This window comes from Zalophus californianus, chromosome 2, assembly GCF_009762305.2.
Source record: "Zalophus californianus isolate mZalCal1 chromosome 2, mZalCal1.pri.v2, whole genome shotgun sequence".
Lineage (NCBI taxonomy): Eukaryota > Metazoa > Chordata > Mammalia > Carnivora > Otariidae > Zalophus > Zalophus californianus.
In genome coordinates, this window is record NC_045596.1 from 5161253 (window position 1) to 5182994 (window position 21742).

General features: G+C 52.7%; 1 protein-coding gene across 3 annotated transcripts in view; it reads left to right on the top strand.

Annotated features, from left to right (window-relative positions):
* Positions 1–20865, top strand: part of CRMP1 (collapsin response mediator protein 1) — a 72198-nt gene extending 51333 nt beyond the window's left edge. The window contains exons 7-14 of one of the 3 annotated variants that reach the window (XM_027600380.2): positions 4997–5065; positions 6352–6472; positions 9121–9277; positions 10522–10663; positions 11575–11745; positions 15800–15979; positions 16850–17015; positions 18193–18626. In XM_027600380.2, the coding sequence (XP_027456181.1) occupies positions 4997–5065; positions 6352–6472; positions 9121–9277; positions 10522–10663; positions 11575–11745; positions 15800–15979; positions 16850–17015; positions 18193–18302 (1116 nt within the window). In that variant the 3' untranslated portion in view covers positions 18303–18626. Of the gene's footprint in view, positions 1–4996; positions 5066–6351; positions 6473–9120; positions 9278–10521; positions 10664–11574; positions 11746–15799; positions 15980–16849; positions 17016–18192; positions 18627–19793 lie in introns of those variants that run through there. The other 2 variants (XM_027600381.2, XM_027600382.2) reach the window with 2 other exon arrangements.
* The last annotated feature ends 877 nt before the right edge of the window (positions 20866–21742 follow it).

Sequence of the window (21742 nt, forward strand, 5' to 3'; positions counted from 1 at the left end):
CCTTTCCACTCCGGTCTGCGTCCCGATGCTGTCATGGTGCGATCAGAGGGGTGGAGGCGTTGGTGAGCGAGGTGGCTAGGCTGTGAAGGGTCAGGCTGAGAACTGGATGGTGCATCAGACACTCCGGGTGTGAGTCACACACTCACCGTCTGCAGGGGGCTTTCGGCAGGCTACATCGTCTCTCGGCTCAGGTTCTTCACCTGCACAGTGGGGATGGCATAACCGTCCTGTGAGCCTCACTGGGTTTGCATGAGGGACAAATAAGGATCGGATGGAGATGCTCTGCAAACGTGGGGGACACCAGAGGTGAGGCGTGTGGAAGCTGGTGTTGCTTATCGTCTTGTAGGACTTGGGAGGGGATGTCATGATGGGAGCCCCGCCCCGTCTGCCACCTCACCTCGGGCCGGGGACTCTACCCCTCAAAGGCTCTTGTTCTTCATCCAATAGCACCTGCCTCATGAGCATTAAATGATGTCATGTATGTGGAGTCCAGCATCCGACACACAATAGGCCATAGCCATGCAAAATTTTGGGTAGGGAGAGACATGAGTGCATTTTGATCCTTCTGGCTGTAGGATGGAGAATTCAACAGGAAAAGAATTGACTCAGGGTGACCAGCTGGGTTCTCCTCCCGCAATTCTCAGAATAAATGAAGACGGGAGATAAAGAGAGGCGATAAAGAGAGGGAGCACAGTCCATGGGTCTCGTTGGTTGACTGGATGGAGAAGAGGAAGAAGAGGTCAGGGAAAGCCACTTGGCCTCTGGTGCGTGGGTGCGGGTTGGTCATGACATTGCAAAGCAGGATCAGGCAAACCTGAGAACATTTGGATGCACCCAATGAAAGTAGTTAATACGAGGCATGATGCTATGGACTTTATATGGTGATGTTCACAACTACTCCATGACATAGATATGACACAGATATCCCCACTTTATAGATAGAGAACTGGGGTTCAGATATGAATAGCTCGCTCACCGTTCCGTGGGGCACGGAGCCGGGATGATACAGCAGTTCTGAGCACAGCGGGGCTGCGCCGCAGTGGTTTAAGTGCATGAGCTGTGAAGCTTCGCTAGGAATGTCAGCTGTTGGCTTTACTTCTTGGTTGGGATGACACGAGGGTGTGAATGCCAGGAAATGCGGATCATTGGGGGCCCTCTCAGAGCTCTCTGCCATTGTGTCTTCTGGCTCCCAGTGATTGGTGTCCCGCCCACATGCAGAACACATCCATCCCCTTCCAGTGTCCTCCAGACTCCCATCACAGCATCAAAGTCTAGAAGTGTCTAAGTCAGATTTAGGTGTAGAGGAGGCTCCGTGGGGATAGTTTCTCCAGTCTTTAGGTCTCTGGAGCCAAAGAGGCAAGTTATCTGCCTCCTCCCAACATACACTCAACATACAGCATACAGCGGTGGGGGGACATTCCTTTTCGAGAGGGACAAGGGAAGGCTTCAGGATTGGTCCATAGCTGTTCTGAAATGCGGTTGGGCACATGTTGGCAGTTCCTTGATTAGGCCTCGGAGCCTGAGAGTAGTTCTGCGTGGCCCTTGGCTCCACCTCCTGGGCTCTTGGTTGTATCCCCCCACTTCCCATCATCCATCCTTTCCATGAAAGGTAGCACATGCTTGCCGCTGAGCCTCCTTCCTGCCCAGTAGAGCTTGGAGGTCCAACTGCGTCCTTTCATACCATTCAGCCCAGGCTGCCAGGGTTTTGCTAAAGTGATTCTCCCAGCCTTTGTTGGCTTCCTGTGACTCCCTCCGTGGTTCACTCCATCAGACAAAAGACACCCACAGATTTCTTCCAGATAAGCTTACTCCTATCCTGCTCATGCCCTGAGCTTCCTGGAGGCTCTCTGGTTGGAGGGGTCTGGGGGTGCACCATCAGTCTCTTTAAAGGGCTTTTTTGTGACTGATTCATCCTGGAGGCACAAGCCTCCATCTTTCCAGTTCTTCACCAATGTTGTGGGGCCACACCCCACCACACACTGTCTGCTGTTTATGTCCTGGATTTGATATTTGCTCAGAAGACATTTCTTTTAGATTTTTTTTTTTCAGACTTATTTGTTTATTTGAGAGAGAGCATGGTCGGGGCGGAGGGGAAGGGCAGAGGGAGAGAGAATTTCAAGCAAACTCCGTGCTGAGTGCCGAGCCCAACACAGGGCTCGATCCCAGGACCCTGAGGTCATGACCTGAGCCGGTCAAGAGTTGGACGATCAACCGACTGAGCCACCCAGACACCCCCAGAAGATATTTCTTAATTGTACTATCTTTTGCTCTTTGGAGAAGCGGAGAATTTTCAAGACCATCATATCCTGGTTCCTTTTTTTTTTTTTTTTTTTTTTTTAAAGTAGGCTCCGGTGCAAGCTCCAGCTTCCAATAACGTCCTCGTTCCCTTTTGAGCTCTCACTGCCAAGCTGCTCAGTGTCTGCCTTTCTACTGACAGTCTGTTCCAGGCCACTTTGGGCTTTGTCCAGCATGTGCCTTGAAATCTTTCCAGTCCCCCTGCACTGCCTGGTCCCAGAGCCACTCCCACAGCTTCAGGGGGTTGTTATGGTAACACCCTACTTCCGGGCACCACCGTCTACATTAGTTCTCCGTGGCTGCATCACCAGGAACCCCAAAACTTAGCATCTGAAAGCAATAACCATTTATTATCTTCTGGTCCCGTGGGCCCGGAGTCCGGGTGTGGCTTAGTGGGGTCCCCCACAGGCTGCCGTGTCGGAGTCCAGGTGTGGCTTAGTGGGGTCCCCTGCAGGCTGCAGTGTCAGGCAGGGCTGCAGCCGTCCCCAGGCCAGACTGGGGCGGGACTTTCAGCCGCACTCCAGTGCTCGTTCTCAGGATTCAGTTCTTTGCAAGCTCAGACTGATGGCCTCTGTTCTTGGCTGGCTATTCCCCAAAGGCCTGCTTGGTTCCTTGCCCTGTGGGCAGCCCCAGCAGGGCCACTGGCTTCCTTCCGAGGGAGCCAGTGGGAGAACGGGAGGGGTGGGTGGGGGTGAGCAGGGTGGAGGCCACAGTCCTTTGTGATGTCATCTCATCAGGGACGGCCCGAGACATGGACATCTCTTTTGTCTGTGTTCTGTTCATTAGAAGCAAGGTGCTAGTCCAGCCCAGCCGCAATGAGGGGGTTACACAGGGCGTTGAGCTGGGGGGGCGGGCCCGCGGGGGGCCTCTCAGAAATCGCCCACCACACACACATCTGTTTGGCCTAGTTTTGCACTTGATAAAAAGGCAACAATATGGTATGTGTTCTTTTATGTCTGGCTTCTCTTGCTCAAAATAGGGCCTGTGAGATTCCTCCCTGTTGTCCGCGAAACCATTTTTTTTTCTTTTTTTCATCACTGTAGAATTCCAAAGCAGGAATAGGTCATAATGTGTTCTCATTGTTGGAGATTGGGAGAGTTTGAATTTGGGACTGTTGCGTATAAAGCTTTTGTGAAACCTGGGTTCCCATTTCCGTGAGTAGTATCTACCCAGGAGTGGAATTGCTGGTTGGCGGGGACATGTATATTCAGCTTCGGTCGTAACCGCTAAACCGTTTTCCAGAGCGAACGACCCCATGCGCCCACCAGTGGCGTGTGAGACGTGCAGCCGGGAGCCCCCAGCTCCTGGGCTCGACGTCGGGGGGAGGTCTCAGCTTTCCATACTGCCCACGTAGATTTAGCTTTCTCAGCTCCAATAAATCTGTTACCTTTTGCTCATCTGCTTTCCAGGTTGCCAAATTTTGTTTTTATAGTCCGCTCTGCATTCTCATGGCTTTTGTGTACCTTTCCTGTCACTTTTGTGGGGTTTCAGCCGTGAGTGAAGATAACGCGCGGGCTCAGCCCGCCATCTCTCTCTGGAAACCCTGTTCTAGGCTTTCTGCAGTCTGTGCTTTCCTCCGTGATAGCATCTTGTTTCCTTCCCCCCTCCTCCCTTCTTTCCGACAGAAATAGTAAGGGACAGTTAAACGGCCTTGCACAGGGATCTCTCCATACATAAGTTATTGTGTAAACAATGTACAGAACTGCTCTGTAAACACCATCTTCAATAGCTCAAATTATTCCATTGTTTACTTAAATCCACCCCAGCTCTTAGGTCTTGACGTTTCCAGTTTACATTCTTACAGTAAGCTCAAGCTTAATAACCCGAGATGCTGTTGAAATTATGTTTTTTTTTTTTTTTTTCCCCATGGCTGATAGGGCTGGGGGCCCATTGTAGGGGATGTGCCCGAGGATGCTACAGAAACTGCGCAAGTGACAATTAGCAGCGCAGCTGACATCTGGGCAATATAAAAAACATTTTTTTTTTTTTGAGAAATTATAGTATTCCTTTGGCAGGGAAAGCTTGAAGCAAATGGGTTTGAATCTGGGGCATTAGCACCGGGAACCATTTCCAGGCTCTAAGACAAGCTCGAGGTAGAGGCTTCCTGATAGAATCACAGGCTCCAGGAAGAGGAATAGTTGCCAATCAGTGAGCTCCGCCCCACCCCTGGTCCCGTGCGGGCATTGTACCGGCCCCCCCCTCACTGACTCCGTGCAGAAGCTCTAGACACAGGGGCTCTTGTCCCCGGTGTGAAGACGAGAAGGTTGAGGCCGGAGAGCTTGGCCAACTCACCCAAAGTCCCAGAGATGGCCAGTTCTGTGGCTGGACTCCCAGTGTAGGGCTCTTTGATTTCCACATTCATGGAATACCCAGACACCACCTTTCTTCCCCGAGGAGAGCCCTGCAGCAGAAATGCAGGGCCTGGAAAGGTGGCCGGTCGTCTTTAGAGCTCATTTCTTACTGCCCCCTCCTCTTACTGGTGAAGGGAGAGTAGGTGGGGAGGTAGGTGTCCAGGGTGCGGAATGGGGCAGGTGGAGTGGAGGGGGCAAAGGAGCGCGGGATCACCCCGCAGCCTTGGTTGGTCCCCTGCAGACCAGTCACCTTCTGGGGACTCAGCTGCCCGTCTGCCTAATGGGGGTGGAGGACCGGCCTCTCCCGGCCGACATTCTACAGTCGCTGACTCGGTGCTCTTGTCTTGTAGGAACAGAAGCGGATCTTGGAGATGGGCATCACAGGTCCCGAGGGCCATGCTCTGAGCAGACCTGAGGAGGTAATGGAGCCTTCCCCGGGGTGTGACTCTGACATCACTGAGGGCCTACCCTGATGCTGTTCCAGCTGGAGCAGCCCAGCCAGAGCCCCCGTCTCCATCCCCATCCCCACAATGGGAGCATCCCAGCACACGTGGCCTTCCCTGGGGTCTGCCCTCTGACTTGGGAGCCCTGGGGCCTGGGGGTCAATCAGAGAAGCTAGGGAAAGGCCCTGCTTGTCCCCGGGCCCAGGAGCTCCACACCAAGGCCCGTGAACAGTTCAGTGTCATAACTGGATAGAAGGATCCTCACTGAGGACCTTATGTATTTGGTGATAGAACATGGAGCCCCATGTTCGAGACCTAGAACCGACAAAGCAGCTTCCCCTGCACATCGCCCACTGTGTTCTAAGACTTGAGCATGGATGAATTTCCCTGCAGGTGGCAGGCTGTGTGTGTGTGTGTGTGTGTGTGTGTGTGTGTGTGTGTGTGTGTGTCTGTCTGTCTGTCTGTCTTTTTGCCGTGGGCCTGGCCTTGTGCTGGACACTGGGGCCACAACACGTGGGTAGATAGACTTTTTACCTTGATCTAGCACAGTGCTCCGCGGCCCATGAGCGGTGTTCCTGGTCCCTGGTCCCTCGTGAGGTCAGGACAGACCTAGAGACAGTGTTTACAAACTCCTTATAGCACATGGACACTGCCTGCATCCAGGCGTGTGACAAGTATATTCACCCAGGAGAGCTGGGTGGGGACCGGCTTGGGGGCACTGGGACTCAGTACCAGTCACAAGCAGTGGGACCACATCTGGGGCATCAGCGGACCGGAAATTAAAAACAAAGCACTACAAAACATATCTGGTCCTGGTGTTTGAGCAGTGCTGGTCTAGAGGGGCAGAGACCAAGCCAAACAGTAAGCAGTTGCCTGTGGTTATCGAATGCACGAAGGCATGTATGTCAGACACATGTGTTCAGTTATGTCAGGCGTTTATAAGTAACGGATGGTTTTATGGGCCTTTTGATGCTTTATCTTGCCTGGTCTGTCCCCTCCTAGCAGAACATGCAGCATGTTTCCAAGCAAGCACAGTAACATAATTCTGCCTTCCAAACCTTTAACCAAATACATTTTGACTAATTTTTTCCTTTCTTTTTAGAAATCTAATATTTTTCTCCCCTGAAGCAGTAGATTTGCCTCTGGCCACACTTAATTAAAGGAAAACGGAAGGGCTTTGGTTCAGGGAGAGCCCTAGGGGCTTGAGGGGTGATGGCGCTCTGCCCCTCCCTCCCGTGACCCATGTATTGCTGTGTCCCCAGCTAGAGGCTGAGGCTGTGTTTCGGGCCATCACCATCGCTGGCCGCATCAACTGCCCGGTGTACATCACGAAGGTGATGAGCAAGAGTGCAGCGGACATCATCACCCTGGCCAGGAAGAAAGGTACGCAGCCCAGCGTCTGGGCCTCCTGCGGGGCAGCTGGGCCATAAGGAAGGGGAGTCGTCCAGCAGGTCAGGTTCATTGATGGGGCCACTGCCCAGAGCAGAGACACCCTGACAGTTGCCAGCAGCCCGAGCCCCATGTAGGATCTGATGAGACCGTGTATTGTATTTTATTGTAATTAATTTATTTATTGAGAGAGAGAGAGAGAGAGAGCATCGCAGGGCTCGGTCTCACGACCCTGAGATCATGACCGGAGCTGAAATCAAGTGTCAATGGACTGAGCCCCCCAGGTGCCCCGAGACCATGTATTTTAAGGAGCTCTGCATTGTTCTAGTTTTTTTCTGGGGGGTTCCATCAAGTCAGTGCTGGGGCCAGGCTGCATCAGCTCTGGGATCCTGCCTACCCTCTCTCAGGTCCCCTCTGGGCACATCATCCTGTGTCCCCTGCCTAGGGCCCCGTGGGTGGTGCCTGCATCCAGGGTCACATGTGGGGCTCGCGCAGAGTCTTGGCTGTGGGTTGGGAAGGAAGAAGATGGGTTTCCAGAGCCTTCCGTCTGGGCGCAGCCCTGTGCCAGACATCAGGTGAGTGTGGCCCAGGAAACCAGCCACCCACCATCGAAGATGATGCACCACTGAACCGCATTGAGCATCTGCTGCTTTGTCTCTAAGACATGAAGTCTTAGGGCTCATAGATGTGAAGTCCTTGGCAGGACCCCAGGGCTCCATGGGTGTTGGTTGATGCCGTTCTCAGTTCCACATTGGCCATTCACCTCCTGCCTTCGTACCCTCACCTCTCAAGTGGGACCTCAGTACCAGGCCGCCTGCCATGCTGAGGACCATTGGTGGAGGACTCAGTGGGTACGTTCTGACTGCAGGAGCCTCAGAGCAGGGGCCCGAGTGCAGGCCTCCGGCCTTCACGACAGTGAGATCCACAGTCCCCCACCAGTCACCAGACCGAGAATGAAGAAGGCTCCGCAGAGCAGCTTCCTTCCCAAACTCAGGGAGAGAAAGAGAGAACGACAGACTGACAGAGGAGGGGTAGTGCATGTTATATGAAGACCGTGGCTGGTGGACGTTCGCCAAGGACATTTCTTCAATCTGCCCGGTCCCTCTCTGTGTCATGTGATGCTGACCAGGGAGTTGTGGGTCAGTGCGGAAGGCCAGGTGGAAGTCAACAACAACCCAACAGCCATTATTGAGCATCTACTCTGTACGTGATGCTCACCATTTCTCACGGGAGCCCTAAATGGGAAGCATTACTAACTATATTTTTAAAAAATCTTCAATAAGATATTTTTAACCTCAGGCATCTAAACTTATTTCAACATATAATTACATAAAAAATATTAGAGATATTTTGTGTTATTCTTGTGTGTGCTGTCTTTGAAATCCAGTGTGTCTGCCACATTCCAGCGCATCTCAGTTCAGACCAGCCACAACGTTGGGTGCCTGACAGCCACGTGTGGGTGGTGGTTATCATGTGGGACCAGAGCAGCTTTCAACCCACAGTACCTTGTTTTAGTATTTTTCAGGGAAAGCTGACAAACAGAGGCATTAAAAGACAGTGCTCTAGTTATAACAGCTTGCTTAGAACTGGCTCCATTTTAAGGATAAGGAAACTGAGGCGGAGCCGTGACAGTACTTGGGAAGCAGCAGTAAGCACGCATGTCCTGGCCCCACAGAGGGATACGGTGGCTGCCAGTCACATGTGGCTGTTTCCGTTTAAATTAAGTAAAATTAAATACAATTTGAAATGCCTTCCTTGGCTGTGCTAAGCCACATTTCATGTGCTCAAGAGCCATGTGAGGCTAGTGGTTGCCGTCTTGGGCAGCACAAATAGAGAACATTCCCATCTGTGTGGGACCTGCTCTCGGGCAGCCTGATCGCTGGAGCTCAAAGCCTGCCTCCCCGTCAGGCCAGCTCAGTGGCCTTGGGCAAAGGCCTGTATCCAGGCAGCATCCGCCTCTGAGAGCAGATCTGAGGCTGTGCCTGTGGGCTTTGTTCTGGCTGAAGCACATCAGGCCTGCTCCTTGGGAGGCAGGCAGGAATTCCTGGAAAGCGATGCTCTGGAAGCAGCCATCAAGTGGTGGGTTGGTGGGTACACAGCCCAGCTCCCCGGCCCTGGGGTAGAATGGCCCCAGGGTGCGGTCAGCAGTCTCCCAGAGGCCCCAGTGGCCCTGAGCTGCAGGTACCCACGGCCGTGACTTGGTGACTACTCACCTGCTCTTGACGTCTTTCTTTGCCTTGTGTCATCTCCTCCATCCCCAGCCAGTGCTGCCTGGAATCACCTCCCAAGTAAAACACTTGAACTCGACTCCTTAATTGGAAGATGGGCTTTTGGCCACATCTGCCCTGAGACAGCAAATCCCGTCCCTGGGCCTGGAATGACACACCTGCCAAAGGGCATAATGGTCCTATCCAAATGCTAAACGCATTACCAGTCCGGGAGGTTGCTGGGCAGGGCAGCCAGTGCTGAGTGCCTGGCGGCCAGGGGGTCACCGGGCTCGGTGGTGATGCAGGAGAGAAGGACAGACAACATCTTGCCCATTGGAGCATCATTCTCCCGTCTCTGACCCTCCACTTCTGTGCTACCAGATCCCCCTCGAGAGACCATCCGCCCTTGACCGTGTGTTGTGTTTGCCCCCGCAGGCCCCCTGGTGTTTGGCGAGCCCATCGCTGCCAGCCTGGGGACCGATGGCACCCACTACTGGAGTAAGAACTGGGCCAAGGCAGCGGCATTTGTGACCTCCCCTCCCCTGAGCCCAGACCCCACCACGCCTGACTACTTGACCTCCCTGCTGGCCTGGTGAGAGCCAAGGGGTGGCTGGGGGATACTGGGTCCACTGTGGTATCTTGGGAAGCACGCAGGAGGAGGAATGAGAATCCAGGAATCGCCCTGGGCTTGTCACATAACCCACAATGGCTCTCTGTTTTGGTTTACTTATCAGCAAAGTGGGGGAGAACACGGTATCTGTTGCAGAGCTGGTTATGAGACGGTGTAGGAATACGGCCTAGAATTTAGGGTTCAGTACATGGCTACTGTTACATGCAAAGCACCCCCTGGGTATGTGCGCACTAGGAGTATAGCCGCGTTGGTCCCTTCCCGGCTGTTGGCCGGTGTGAGGGAGGAACACTTAGTCCATAAAAGAAGGCTAAGTGGTAGTGTGCGCAGTCTGCCCTAGAAGCAGAGACACATGCTCAGGACCAGGGGACTTGCGGAAGGCTTCATGGGGGAGGCAACATTGGGCCTGGAGCTAGAGGATGAGTACGAGTTTGCTGGATAGGGGTGAAGTCCGGGCTTCTGGTCAGGAGGAGCCCCAAGGGGCTGGTAGTTGTGTACCTACCATGGAAATCTCTCCCAAATGATGAAGAAACCCTTGACTTGCATATCCACAGGCTTGTTCATCATCTGCAGCCCGATGTCTGGTGGGCAGCTCCAAGTCCAAACAGACTGCCCGTCACTCCCACAGAGCTGCTGTTCCCACAGTCTTGCCCATCTCTGAAGATGGCAGGACACAGGCCAAAGGCCCCGGGATCTGACCACTTCTCGCCCCCTTTGCTGCGGCCATCCTGGCTTGCCTCTGACAGGCCTGTTTCTGTGCTGTCCCTTCCATGCCCATGACACGTCTATTTCCAACCAGCACCCAGATTTTAAACCCCAAGTAAGACCAAGCCACTCCTCTGCCTGGAGACCCGCAGGATCCTCTTCTCTCAGCATGGATCACAAGTCCCCACAATGTGCCCCACGGCCGAGCCTGATCTGGCCTCACCCCCTCAATGAACCTTGCCTGGCATCTCTTTTGGGCGGATGTCCACTCTTCCTGGTGAGGAAGAGGAGGCCCACCTGGGGAGCCTTAGCTGGAGAGCCTGGAGCCCACACGGACAGAGCCTTCCCAACAGGGGCCTTCCGATGTCACTCACCGATGCCCACGATGTGCCCCAAATCCTCTCCCCCGAATCTCTTGGGCTTTTCATCTCACAGCCTGCACTGGGTGCCTGAAGTTCAACCTGAGCTCAGGTCGGCCTCCCACCTTGTTTTCGTCCTTGCAGTGGGGACCTGCAGGTCACGGGCAGCGGCCACTGTCCCTACAGCACTGCCCAGAAGGCAGTGGGCAAGGACAACTTCACTCTGATCCCTGAGGGCGTCAACGGGATTGAGGAGCGGATGACTGTTGTCTGGGACAAGGCAGTGGTAAGGCGCTCCCTGTTTCTCTATCCCCAGGAACATCCTAGAAGCACCCTGCCTGGCCCAGCAAAAGCTAGCACATAGTGCACTGCTGGTTCTTTTTTTGTTTTTGTTTTTTTTTTTTAAGATTTATTTATTTGAGAGAGAGAGAGAGAGAGGGTGTCAGAGTGAGTGGGGGAGGGGCAGAGGGAGAGAATCTTCAAGCAGACTCCCCTCTGAGCGTGGAGCCTGATGCGGGGCCCCATCCCACGACCCATGAGATCATGACCTGAGCTGAAGCCAAGAGTCAGATGCTCAACCGACTGAGCCCCCGAGGTGCCCCTGAACTGCTGATTCTTAAAGCTCCTCCCTTCCTTGCTTTGAGGCAGGAGCAGAATGCACCAGGAGAGCACTTGAGGAAAGGTGTGACTCATAACAGAGCAGCACAAGTCCTGTGGGGTCCTCTGCAGTCGCAAACCTGACAGCTGCCCAGCATTCTTTAAGGATGCAAAATGTTTTCTTTAGTTTTGTTCTGACTGCATCTCAGTCCCTGTAAGGATGACTTTGTAAACCATGCGTCCGGGGTTGACAGTGGGTACAGAGGGTGCTTGTTGCGTTAGGAGGCCCCACATCACTCTGATCCCTGACTTGAGCCAGAGATTTTTATTTTCTATTAAACTTGGGCCCAGTGGGCCTGACAAGATGCCACAGAGGTTGTTGAGCACATGTCAACACACCTCTGAGCGGTCAGTTACATTTCCGCTCCGATGGGGCCAGGCCCGTGTGCTCTTTTAGGATGGCCTGTTTTCAGTGGGGAAGGAGAAAGTTCCAGACTCCTCTTGAGGACTCCTGTCGGCAGGTCTAGATTTGTGCCTGTCTGCCCTTCCCCTGGCCCTGTGATGGGGGGCACTCTTCTCATCAGACGATCTTGCCTTTAGGCTACGGGCAAAATGGATGAGAACCAGTTTGTTGCTATCACCAGCACCAATGCAGCCAAGATCTTTAACCTGTACCCCAGGAAAGGGCGGATTGCCGTGGGCTCGGATGCCGATGTGGTCATCTGGGACCCCGACAAGGTGAAGACCATAACAGCCAAGAGTCACAAGTCGGTAAGTCCTGGCTTACCTGAGATGCTCCTGATTTGGGTAAGCAGTTCTTCCTTGGTCGGCAACCACTTTAGAAGCCTCTGATTGAAAATGATTTTTGGAGTTTCCAACCAGGATGTGATCTGATATCTGGCATGACTCAGTCCTTCACATTTCTCTGCCAGTTGGAGAGCCTGGCTTTGAGCTGGCTCAGCTAAGCTGCTGATGTGCTACTGGATGCATTCTCTCTCTCTCTCTTTCTCTCTCTCTCTCTCTCTCTCTCTCGGTGGCCCCTGCCCTAGATGCATGCATTCGGGGGCTCAGAGAAGTTTTAGGTCCAAGATTCTTTCTCCAATCTCATTATCAAGCTAGAATGGGTTTGATCTCCTATCTCAGAAACCTCCTACTTCACGTTGGGGTCACTGCTAACACTCGGCAAAAGAAAGGGTTGGGTCTAGAGCCCTCTGTGTTTGAGCACACCGCAGGGCTGCACGCTTTCCCAAGCTCCAGGCCCCAAGCCTATGGCTGTGGGTTATTTCTGTGCTTTGTATCCTATGTGCCCTTAGTTTCTTCACTCCACCAGCAAACCTAGGACGTAGAGAGACAAGCCATCTTCCCCTCCCTCACTGCTTGCTTCAAGTCCACTCTGCAAGGCCAGCAATGATCTTGTGTCCAGATTAAAGTCCACACTCATGAGACGGGAGGCCACATCCTGGACCCTGGCCCACTAAGTCTGTTACAGGACACAGGAGGAAGGCAGGGTGTGTGCACACTGCTTTGCCCTGTGATGGGGTCCTCATTGTCACATGGGCATAGCTTCCCAGCTTCTCAGGGGTTACCTGCTGGGAGAGGCGAGGCCACATGCATGAAGACAGGACCCCAGGCACAAGGAAGTCTCATAAGAAAGTGATAAGAACCATTTGTAGCAGTTCATGAGCTTGGCCCCCAGGTCCCTGCTTGGCCACAGGAGATGGCATGGGGCTGTAGAAGTCTTGTCCAGCTCGCCAGCCGGCTGTCATGCTTAGGCAGTGCTCCCTAGTGACACACTGCCTTCCATCAGCCCCCAACCCCGGGTACAGGATCAGGAGGAAACGAGCCTGAGGTCTCCTCCCTGGAGAAAGGTGTACCCCGTTCTCCACGCTTACCACCACCTCACAGGCACACGACGCCCCTGGAATCCCTGTGAATGCAGTGATGCGTGTGCGCAGAGAGGGGTCTGGTCATGCAGGAGAGCGCGTGTCCCCTCGCGGTGTCAGGAAGGTGTCCCATCAGGAGAACGTTTGAGAGGGTCTGGCAGGTGAGAGGGTGTTTGCCACCCCGCCACCCGCCTGCTTTAGGTCACCGCACGGGTGCCTGCCCACAGGTGTACACTGTGGTGGTTTGTATGATCAGAAGGTTGTACATCCCCCCAGAAAGAAACCCCAGACTCATTAGCAGTCACTCCCCGTTCTCCCCTCTCCCAGTCCCTGTCGACCGGGGATCTGATTTCTTTCCCTCTGGATTTGCCAATTCTGGACGTATCACAGAAAAGGAATCCCACAATGTGTGGCCTTTCGTGTCTGCCTTATTTCCCTTGGCTTCATGGTTTTGAGGCTCGTCCACACTCTGGTGTGTGTTAGTACTTCATTCCTTTTTTTTTTTTAAGATTTTATTTATTTGAGAGAGAGGGAGAGAGAGAGGGAGCACACGAGCGGGGGAGGGGCAAAGGGAGAAAGAAACAGGCTCCCTGCTGAGCAGGGAGCCCGATGCGGGGCTTGATCCCAGGACCCCGAGATCATGACCTGAGCCAAAGGCAGGCGCTTCACTGACTGAGCCACCCAAGGTGGCCCAGCTTATTTTGTTGTAACTGTGGTCCTTTGTACTGTTTGAATTAATTACATCGTTCACATATTACCTTTAGGAAATGAAACAACTTTTAAAACCCCATGTAGTGGCAAGACATCAAATGTGGCATCTGTAGGGGGTAAGCCTGAGCTTCGTAAGAGCTCCCCGATTAGGAGGGTCACGATGGCGCACATCATGTCCTTCCAGCACGAGGAATAGTGCGCCGGGCGGGGCCGAGTGACCTGGGAGGTTGGCCAGTCTCGACTGGTAGCAATGTGGCTTGTTTCCTCACTGCCTTTTGGGTGTCACTCATGCTCCGCATTTGGGCTTCAGCGGGATGTAAGTCAGCACGCAGCAGGTCCCTTCAGGGTGACTCAAGAAGCATTAGATTAGCAACCGTTACGCCAGAGAGCAGACCACCTGCCTGGTCCTGGGAGGCAGCCGCAGAGAGAGTGTGGCTCCCAAAATCTACTGGAAGTCATAAGAGAACCCATTGGCTGATTAAAAACCAATAGAAAGAATCGATAGCTTTTCTATGAAGTAATTCAAAAGCACTTCAAAAAATAGAATGGAAATCAAAATCCTGTTTCTAATAACAATAAAAACTAAAGACTTTTATAAACACAAGTTCTTTTATGCTGAAACGATTTATTAGAGTGAACATAGCAATTCTTGCTAATTTCATCTATAAGTTGGAAGTAATCCCATCAGAAAACTGAATGGAATTGTTCTTTGGCTAGAAAAGCAGAGGTCCTAGATGCTAAACGTGAGAATAGTCCCAACATTTCTGGAATGCTAAGGGGCAAGCCCTGCTTATCCAAGTCTTTTTTTTTTTTTCTTAAGATTTTATTTATTTGAGAGAGAGAGAGAGAAAGGGGGAGGGGCAGTGGGGGAGAGGGAGAGAGAGAGTACGATGCTATTTCTCACCCGAGCAGCGACCGAGACCCTGGTGGTTAATGGGACGCAGGTGGGGTCAGACGGCAGGAGGCAGGTGAGGGAGCACGAACCTATCAAAGTTAAAGATCCATTTACTCTTTGGCCCCAACTCCACATCTAGAAAGATGTTCACACAGGCCAGTGTGGACGCACAGACGTGTGGTTCAGTATGGGTTTAAACGATCCGGTTGTCCATCTCTGGGAACTGGATAAATCAATTCCTCCTGTGAGGGAATATGGTACAGAGGTTTAAAGGGTGTTAACATTTTTAATAGGGACCTGTGCCGATATAGAACAATCTCTGAGGTCAGGAGAAAAATTCGGGCGAAAGCCATCTGTACGGAACTCTTGCAATGTCGAGACCATTGTTCATGCTCCGAAAATATCTGGGGTCTCCGAAGAATCTCTTTAAGGCAGATGTCTCAGTCCGAGGTGGCAGAGAGACCTGCTTTTTAAAGTGAAATATCATTTGTGCTTTTTGATTTTTCTTTTACCATCTAGATGACCTACATTTTAAATAATAAAAAAACAGTTGGCTAGTGGTAGTTACATTCCCTTTAGGGGTTATGAAAGGAATGTGTATTTTTAAGAACATATTTTGTCTTTCAAATCAGCAAAACAAAAGAAAGAAATCGAAAATATAAAAATGACCTTACTCAGTGCTGGATGGGAGTTCATGGACGCGAAACCAAGGAAGTGTCTCTGTCCTGCCGCCGACGTGGTGTCGGGTGGTCTGATCCCTCGGAAAGCAACTTGGCAGCATGTAACAAGTACCCTAAAAAAGCTCATTATCTCTTTACCCAGTAATTTAATTATAGAAAACTACCCTAAAGAAGATATTTGACAGAGACATAGCGAGAGAGGGAACACAAGCAGGGGGAGTGGGAGAGGGAGAAGCAGGCTTCCCGCTGAGCAGGGAGCCAGATGCGGGGCTCGACCCCAGGACCCCGGGATCATGACCTGAGCCGAAGCAGACGCTTAATTACTGACCCACCCAGGCGCCCCTAAAGAAGATATTTTTTAAAAAGACACAAAAATGCCCATTGTAGCTGGAGCAGGCACATTGCCAGACAACAGGGTGTCCCCGTTCCCGTTCACGATGCCTCGGACGTTAGCTGGATTCTATAAAACCACCCTCAGCCTAAGTGCCCAAGAGCGAGCGAGGGTTGGTTCTGCTAAGGAAGGCACATAGACGGGAATATGATGAGGCCCCGGAGAAGACGTTTCCAGAGGGCAAGCGCGGGAAGTGCCCGCAGGAAGACGTCGGGAGGGTTATACCCTGCGCGGTAAGGGCCCTGCTGTGCTTCTTGCCACGCAGGCTGTGGAATACAACATCTTTGAGGGCATGGAGTGTCACGGCTCCCCGCTGGTGGTCATCAGCCAGGGCAAGATTGTCTTTGAGGATGGCAACATTAACGTCAACAAGGGCGTGGGCCGCTTCATCCCCCGGAAGCCTTTCCCTGAGTACCTCTACCAGCGCGTTAGGATCAGGAGCAAGGTGAGTGGGGCCGGGGTCCAGGGCATGCGGCGTGGATGAGTCACGGCTGCAGGGGCCGTGACACTGCCCTGCCTGCGTCTTGGGGCCGGGGTTGAGGCCCTGGGATTTTGTGGGCTCTAAAGGGGTGTGCACGTGTGGAATGGGGGGGTGGCGGGAGTACCACTGACCAGAGCTGCTTTGGGGTACGCATCCCACATCATCTCAGGGGTCCCCCAACGGGAACTGAGGTGCGGGGAGCAGGTGTTGTGAAGAGGACAAGAGAAAGGTGCCCAGACCTGTAGTCACGGGTGTAGGGCTCCCCTGGGGCAACGCTCAACCCGTGGGGATGGAGACCATGGTCCATGTCCTGCCCCCCAGAGGGTCTGTGCAGATGTTCGCTTCCCAGTTTCCCTGAGCCGGCTGCCCTCAGAGCTGGCCCCGTCACCCCACCGTGCACCAGGTTTTCTCCCTTCTTCTCGCCCTTCTTCTTTCTGGAATCACCTCCCATATAAAGTAGCTCCCCCAAATCCTTGTCTTGGGCCCACCTTCTGCAAGACCATAGATGATTCAGTGGTCCTTGAGGGGGATGGTGGGTGTGTCAGGGAAAGTGTTTTCCTCTTGAAAATGGGTTTGGGGTCCTCCTGTATGGAGCTGTGTGTGTGTGTGTGTGTGTGTGTGTGTGTGTGTGCGCGTGCGTGTGTGTATGGGGAGTAAATGTACGCATGCATGTGGGGTATGTATGCACATGTGTACCCACACGGGTGTGTGTGTTTGCGCGCGCGCGTGTCCCTGCAGTCACCTCGGGTCGCTACCCAGCTGCAGGGCTCTGGCCTGCCTGAATGGGAAGGTGCAGGTGCATCTTGCCCATCCGTCCCCTCCCCCCCCATTTAGGTTTCGGGATTGCAGGGTGTTCCCAGGGGCATGTACGACGGTCCCGTGTACGAGGTGCCAGCCACACCCAAATATGCGACTCCTGCTCCCTCTGCCAAGTCCTCGCCTTCCAAACACCAGCCCCCGCCCATCAGAAACCTCCACCAGTCCAACTTCAGTTTATCAGGTAAGAGGCCCCCCACGCCCACAGCACTTCCGAGAGGCCCCCTTGGGCACTAGATGAGAAAGCAAGGAGCAGTGGGGAGCCCCATCTCCTTTCTTCCTGGGAGTGGCAGAGCGGGTGGGGGGAGGTCAGAAAGAAGAGCGGCTCCGCAGGGGCTCCACAGAGACACCTGACCCTGCTTATGAAGTCTGCACAAAAATTGGCCCTGAGCTCATCCTTAAGCGCGCCTTCCCCGTGAAGCTGAACGTGGTCCCCCAGACCCCAGGGATGCTGCAGTTTCTTGAGCTCGCCACATGAGGGCAGAGATGCACATACTGGGATTGGAATTTTGTCCCCCAGCGTATTTGAGGCTTTAGCGTGTGTTATACACGGGGCTAGGTGCTAGGAATATGGTGATGGATGAGACACAGCTGGGCAGTCCCCAGTCTGCTCCGGGGGTCAGCAAATGTTGTCTTTTTTTTTTTTTTAAGATTTTATTTATTTGACAGAGACACAGCGAGAGAGGGAACACAAGCAGGGGGCGTGGGAGAGGGAGAAGCAGGCTTCCCGCCGAGCAGGGAGCCCGATGCGGGGCTCGATCCCAGGACCCCGGGGTCATGACCTGAGCCGAAGGCAGACGCTTAACGACTGAGCCGCCCAGGCGCCCCCACAAATGTTGTCTTAAAGGACCAGATAGTAAGTGGTCTAGGTTTTGTGAGCCAAGAGGCAAAATTTAGGGTATTATATTAAGTAGCCATTTTAAATGCAACCATTGAAAAGTGTAAAAAAAATGTAAAAAACTATTCTTAGCCCATGGACTATACAAAGACAGGTGGTGGCCAAGCTTTGTCAGTGGTCCCTCCTTTGCCGACTCCGATCTAACAGGAGTGAAAGCCATTTAAACTGAGAAGCTATGTTTAGCAAATGAGAATGGAGGGGCAGAGAGAGAGAGGACTATTCACTTAAATTGTGGGGGTGACAACCTGCCCTCCGTCCGGGGAGTGTCTGTCTCAGCGATTATGCACTGGGGGACATAAGTTGTGGTGGTGGGGTCCCCCCCAGTCCAGCTCATCTTACTTCCCATGAGCCTTCATGCAAGGGTTTCTCACATACTGAGTGTGATTCCAGTCTTTAAAGAGAACTAGTATTTTTTCCACCAATGGACCCAAAACACCACTCATGTATCTCATCTGATGCTCAGTCAACACAACAGGGATTGGACACAGAGCCAGGACAAGCCACCTGGGTGAAGCTACATGGAGTTTGCAGACCGGACCTCTCTCAAGTCGTGCAACTCACCATTATTATTAAATACAGGGGGAGAACCCCTCCCTTTTAGAACTAGAAGAACAATGAAATGAAAAGTCTGCTGGAAGGGCTCCACCACCACCCCACGCCCCAGGTCTGCTCACCGTCTCTCAGACCCACCGCCCTGCCCCAGCCCGCCTCACGGCAGGTTAGCAAATGACTTCATTTGTTACCAGCACCGTAGGCACTTTCTGAATCAGGAATGACTTCACGGATGCCTTTTAAATACCAGCTTGATGTCACTTTATAGAGATGCAAAATGATTGACTGCACTAGGGTCCTTTTGCCCGACAGGTACTTTCAGAGTAGCAAACACATGACCAGCAAGGTGGAGAGGATTATGAGGGAAACAGGTATTAAACACTAGGCCTGATTTCTGGTTCTGGGACTTGAGGCAGTTCCTGGTTTCCCAGGAAGACACAGTGTCTACCAAGAGAACTCAGAAAATCAGGCAGCTCTCCACACTACATGGGTAGTGGCTTTCAGAGATGGAAGGCCTTTCATCTCCGCTCCTCTCACTCTATGGAAAGGAAGTGAAAGCCGAGGGAAGGTGGGTCTGATTCCAAATCACCCACATTCCAGACATGATCTGTACTGCAACCTGTCTCCGGACTGGACCCCAGGGCCCTCTCACACCATCTCTCCTTTTGGTTTGTCCATCAGTCTCTACTTACTCACTGAATACGTATCTATTGAGCACCAGGCGCTGGGCTTGATGCTGGAACTTTAAATCTTTAACTGCCAGAGAACGTATAACAAATGGTTGGTTTTGCAGATTGGAAACAAAAAAATGATGCCTCTCCCCCATGCAGATCTGGCCATTGCAAACGAGGTGGGTAAATCCAGCTCTGAGTAGTTCTCACACACACACACACACACACACACACACACACACACACACACACACACACACACACACACACACACACACACACGTGCACTCCCATGCATACCGTCCATAAAACACCTTCAGAGCATCGGGAACTTCTGTGCGTTGTTCTGACTCCTATAGGAGATGGAGCTGTGGAGACAAACCAGTTGGGGCTGGAATTCTGGCTTGCCTGCCCTCCATCTTTGCCCCCCAAAGTGCATGACCTGAGCCTTCATTCCTCATCTGTACATTTGGGGTAACCCCCCCTTCATAGTATTGCTGTGTACCCTACACTGAAGCACATATGTTAAAGCACCAAGGCTGTGCCTGCACACAGTAGGCACTCAGTAAGTGCTTGCCCTCGTGGCTCAAGAACAGGAAGCCAGGCAAGACATAGTGCAGGGCGGCCAGGGCTGCAAGAGGGTGATGCCAGGGCCAGAGGGGGGCACAGAGGAGAGAGCAGTGAACCCCGTGCATGTTGGGGAGCCCTCCCAGAGGTGAGCCTGGACTGAGCCCCAAAGGGTGGGGAGGCTGGAGGGCATGTTAGGACAAGGGCTCAGCGTCCCGACCCCCAGGAGCAGCAGGTGTAACCTGTCGGCAGTGATTGGCCCCATCTCTTCCAGGTGCCCAGATAGATGACAACAATCCCCGGCGCACTGGCCACCGCATCGTGGCGCCCCCTGGTGGCCGCTCCAACATCACCAGTCTCGGCTGAAGGCGGACGAGTGGACGGATGAGCTAGCGTGAAGCGTTCTAGGAATAATGTCCATTCCTTTCCCTGTCGGGGTTTGGGAAACCCGCAGTTTTATTTGGTACTGATGGGGGGAAAAATTGAATGATGTTCTTTCCTCTTTTGTTTAGGAAGAAGTGGTACTAGTGTGGTGTGTTTGCTTGGAAACTCCTTGCCCCACAGTCGTGTGTTCATGCCGACTCCACCTCAGAGCATGGGTCTCCATTTCCCTCCTTAGTGAAGACAGGTTCTAGCGTCGTCTTGTACTGTCCCTCCCACTTCTGACTCCACGGGCTCCATGAATCTCTGGGTGGTTCCTTTCGCACCCTTGTAGCTGCTCTAGGATAGTTGATGCATGTTACTAAATTATGTGTGCAAGTCTGTGAGTGCATCTGACGGAACATCGCCGAGGACCAATGTAGACACAATGCCGAGACCTCAAGCCCTCAGGGGCAATTCCAAAACTCTTAGCGCGAGGATGTTTACTCATTGCCCCCACCCCAAGTCCATGCTAGAAAGAAGCCTGCCCCACTCCTCCCCACCCCACCCCTCCTTGAGAACCTTCTGTGAATTCTCAGAGAGGCAGGGGAGCCTTCCAGTGTTTGCAGAGAAACATCATCCACGTCCTGTGTCAGAAACTCTGGTCTCCGTGGCACTTGTGACTCGCCATGCCGTCTTCTGGTCTGTGTGTGTCCTTCCAGCCAGCTCCGACTTCAGGCCTAACCAGGTTCACACTCAGAAAGGGGGCTCCCCACCCCCATCAGGGCTGACAATGGTGGGGCAACAGCTGCTCCCCATTGCCCCGCTCCTGGTCCCTTCGAGGTGTTTGACGGGGCAGTCAGATTTTTAAAGTTTTGTACAAAGTTTTCCTTTGTAATCACCCCCCATTTTTACTTAACAACTGACTTATTGTGGCTCTTATTTCTGAATTCAAAGCTTGTGAAAAAATAAAGAAAAGAAACAGCCTTTTGGCCCGACTAGAGTGTTTTCATTTAAGGGTGACAGCTTGGTTAGGTGCAAATGCTCAGCCCTCCTCCTTGTGATGATTGGAGCGTGGTGGTTGCTTCCCAGGACTCATGCTTGGTAGACATTGCGGGAAGTAGAGGAGGAAGGAGAGGGAGCCAGTCACGAGGTGTGGAGTGTTGATCTCAGACCCTGAGGTCATCGTGGGAAAGGCAGGTGGCAGGTGGCTTCTGGGACTTGGTTTGAAAGCCCACGTCCATTCCTTCCTGCCTGGCCCATCCTTGATGTGCTCTCTTCTTGTAGGTTACCGTCTGCCTCAGACTAGGAGCTCCAACCTTCTAAATATCACATTTCTTCCCTCTGGTTCCATGAGCTGATGCACATTCTGAGGAGTAAAAACTCAGGCAAAGTTGCTTGTCCCAATTTGCCACTAGTAGTAGTGATAGTGGTGATGGTGGTGGTGATGATGATGGTGGTGGTGGTGATGATGGTGGTGGTGATGGTGGTGAGGATGGTGGTGGTGGTGATGATGACAATGATAGTGGTGATGGTGGTGGTGATGATGATGGTGGTGATGATGGTGATGATATTGACGATGGTGATGGTGATGGTGATGATGGTAGGGAGGTGGTGGTGATGGTGGTAATGATGGTGAGAATGATGGCGTTGATTATGGTGGTGATGGTAGTGATGGTGATAATGGTGGTGATGGTGGTGATGATGGTGGTAATGGTGATGATGGTGGTGGTGATGGTGATGATGGTGGTGGTGATGGTGATGACGGTGGTGATGATGGTGATGATGTTGAGATGATGGTGGTGATGGTGATGATGGTAGGGAAGTGGTGGTGGTGGTGGTAATGATGGTGATGATGATGGT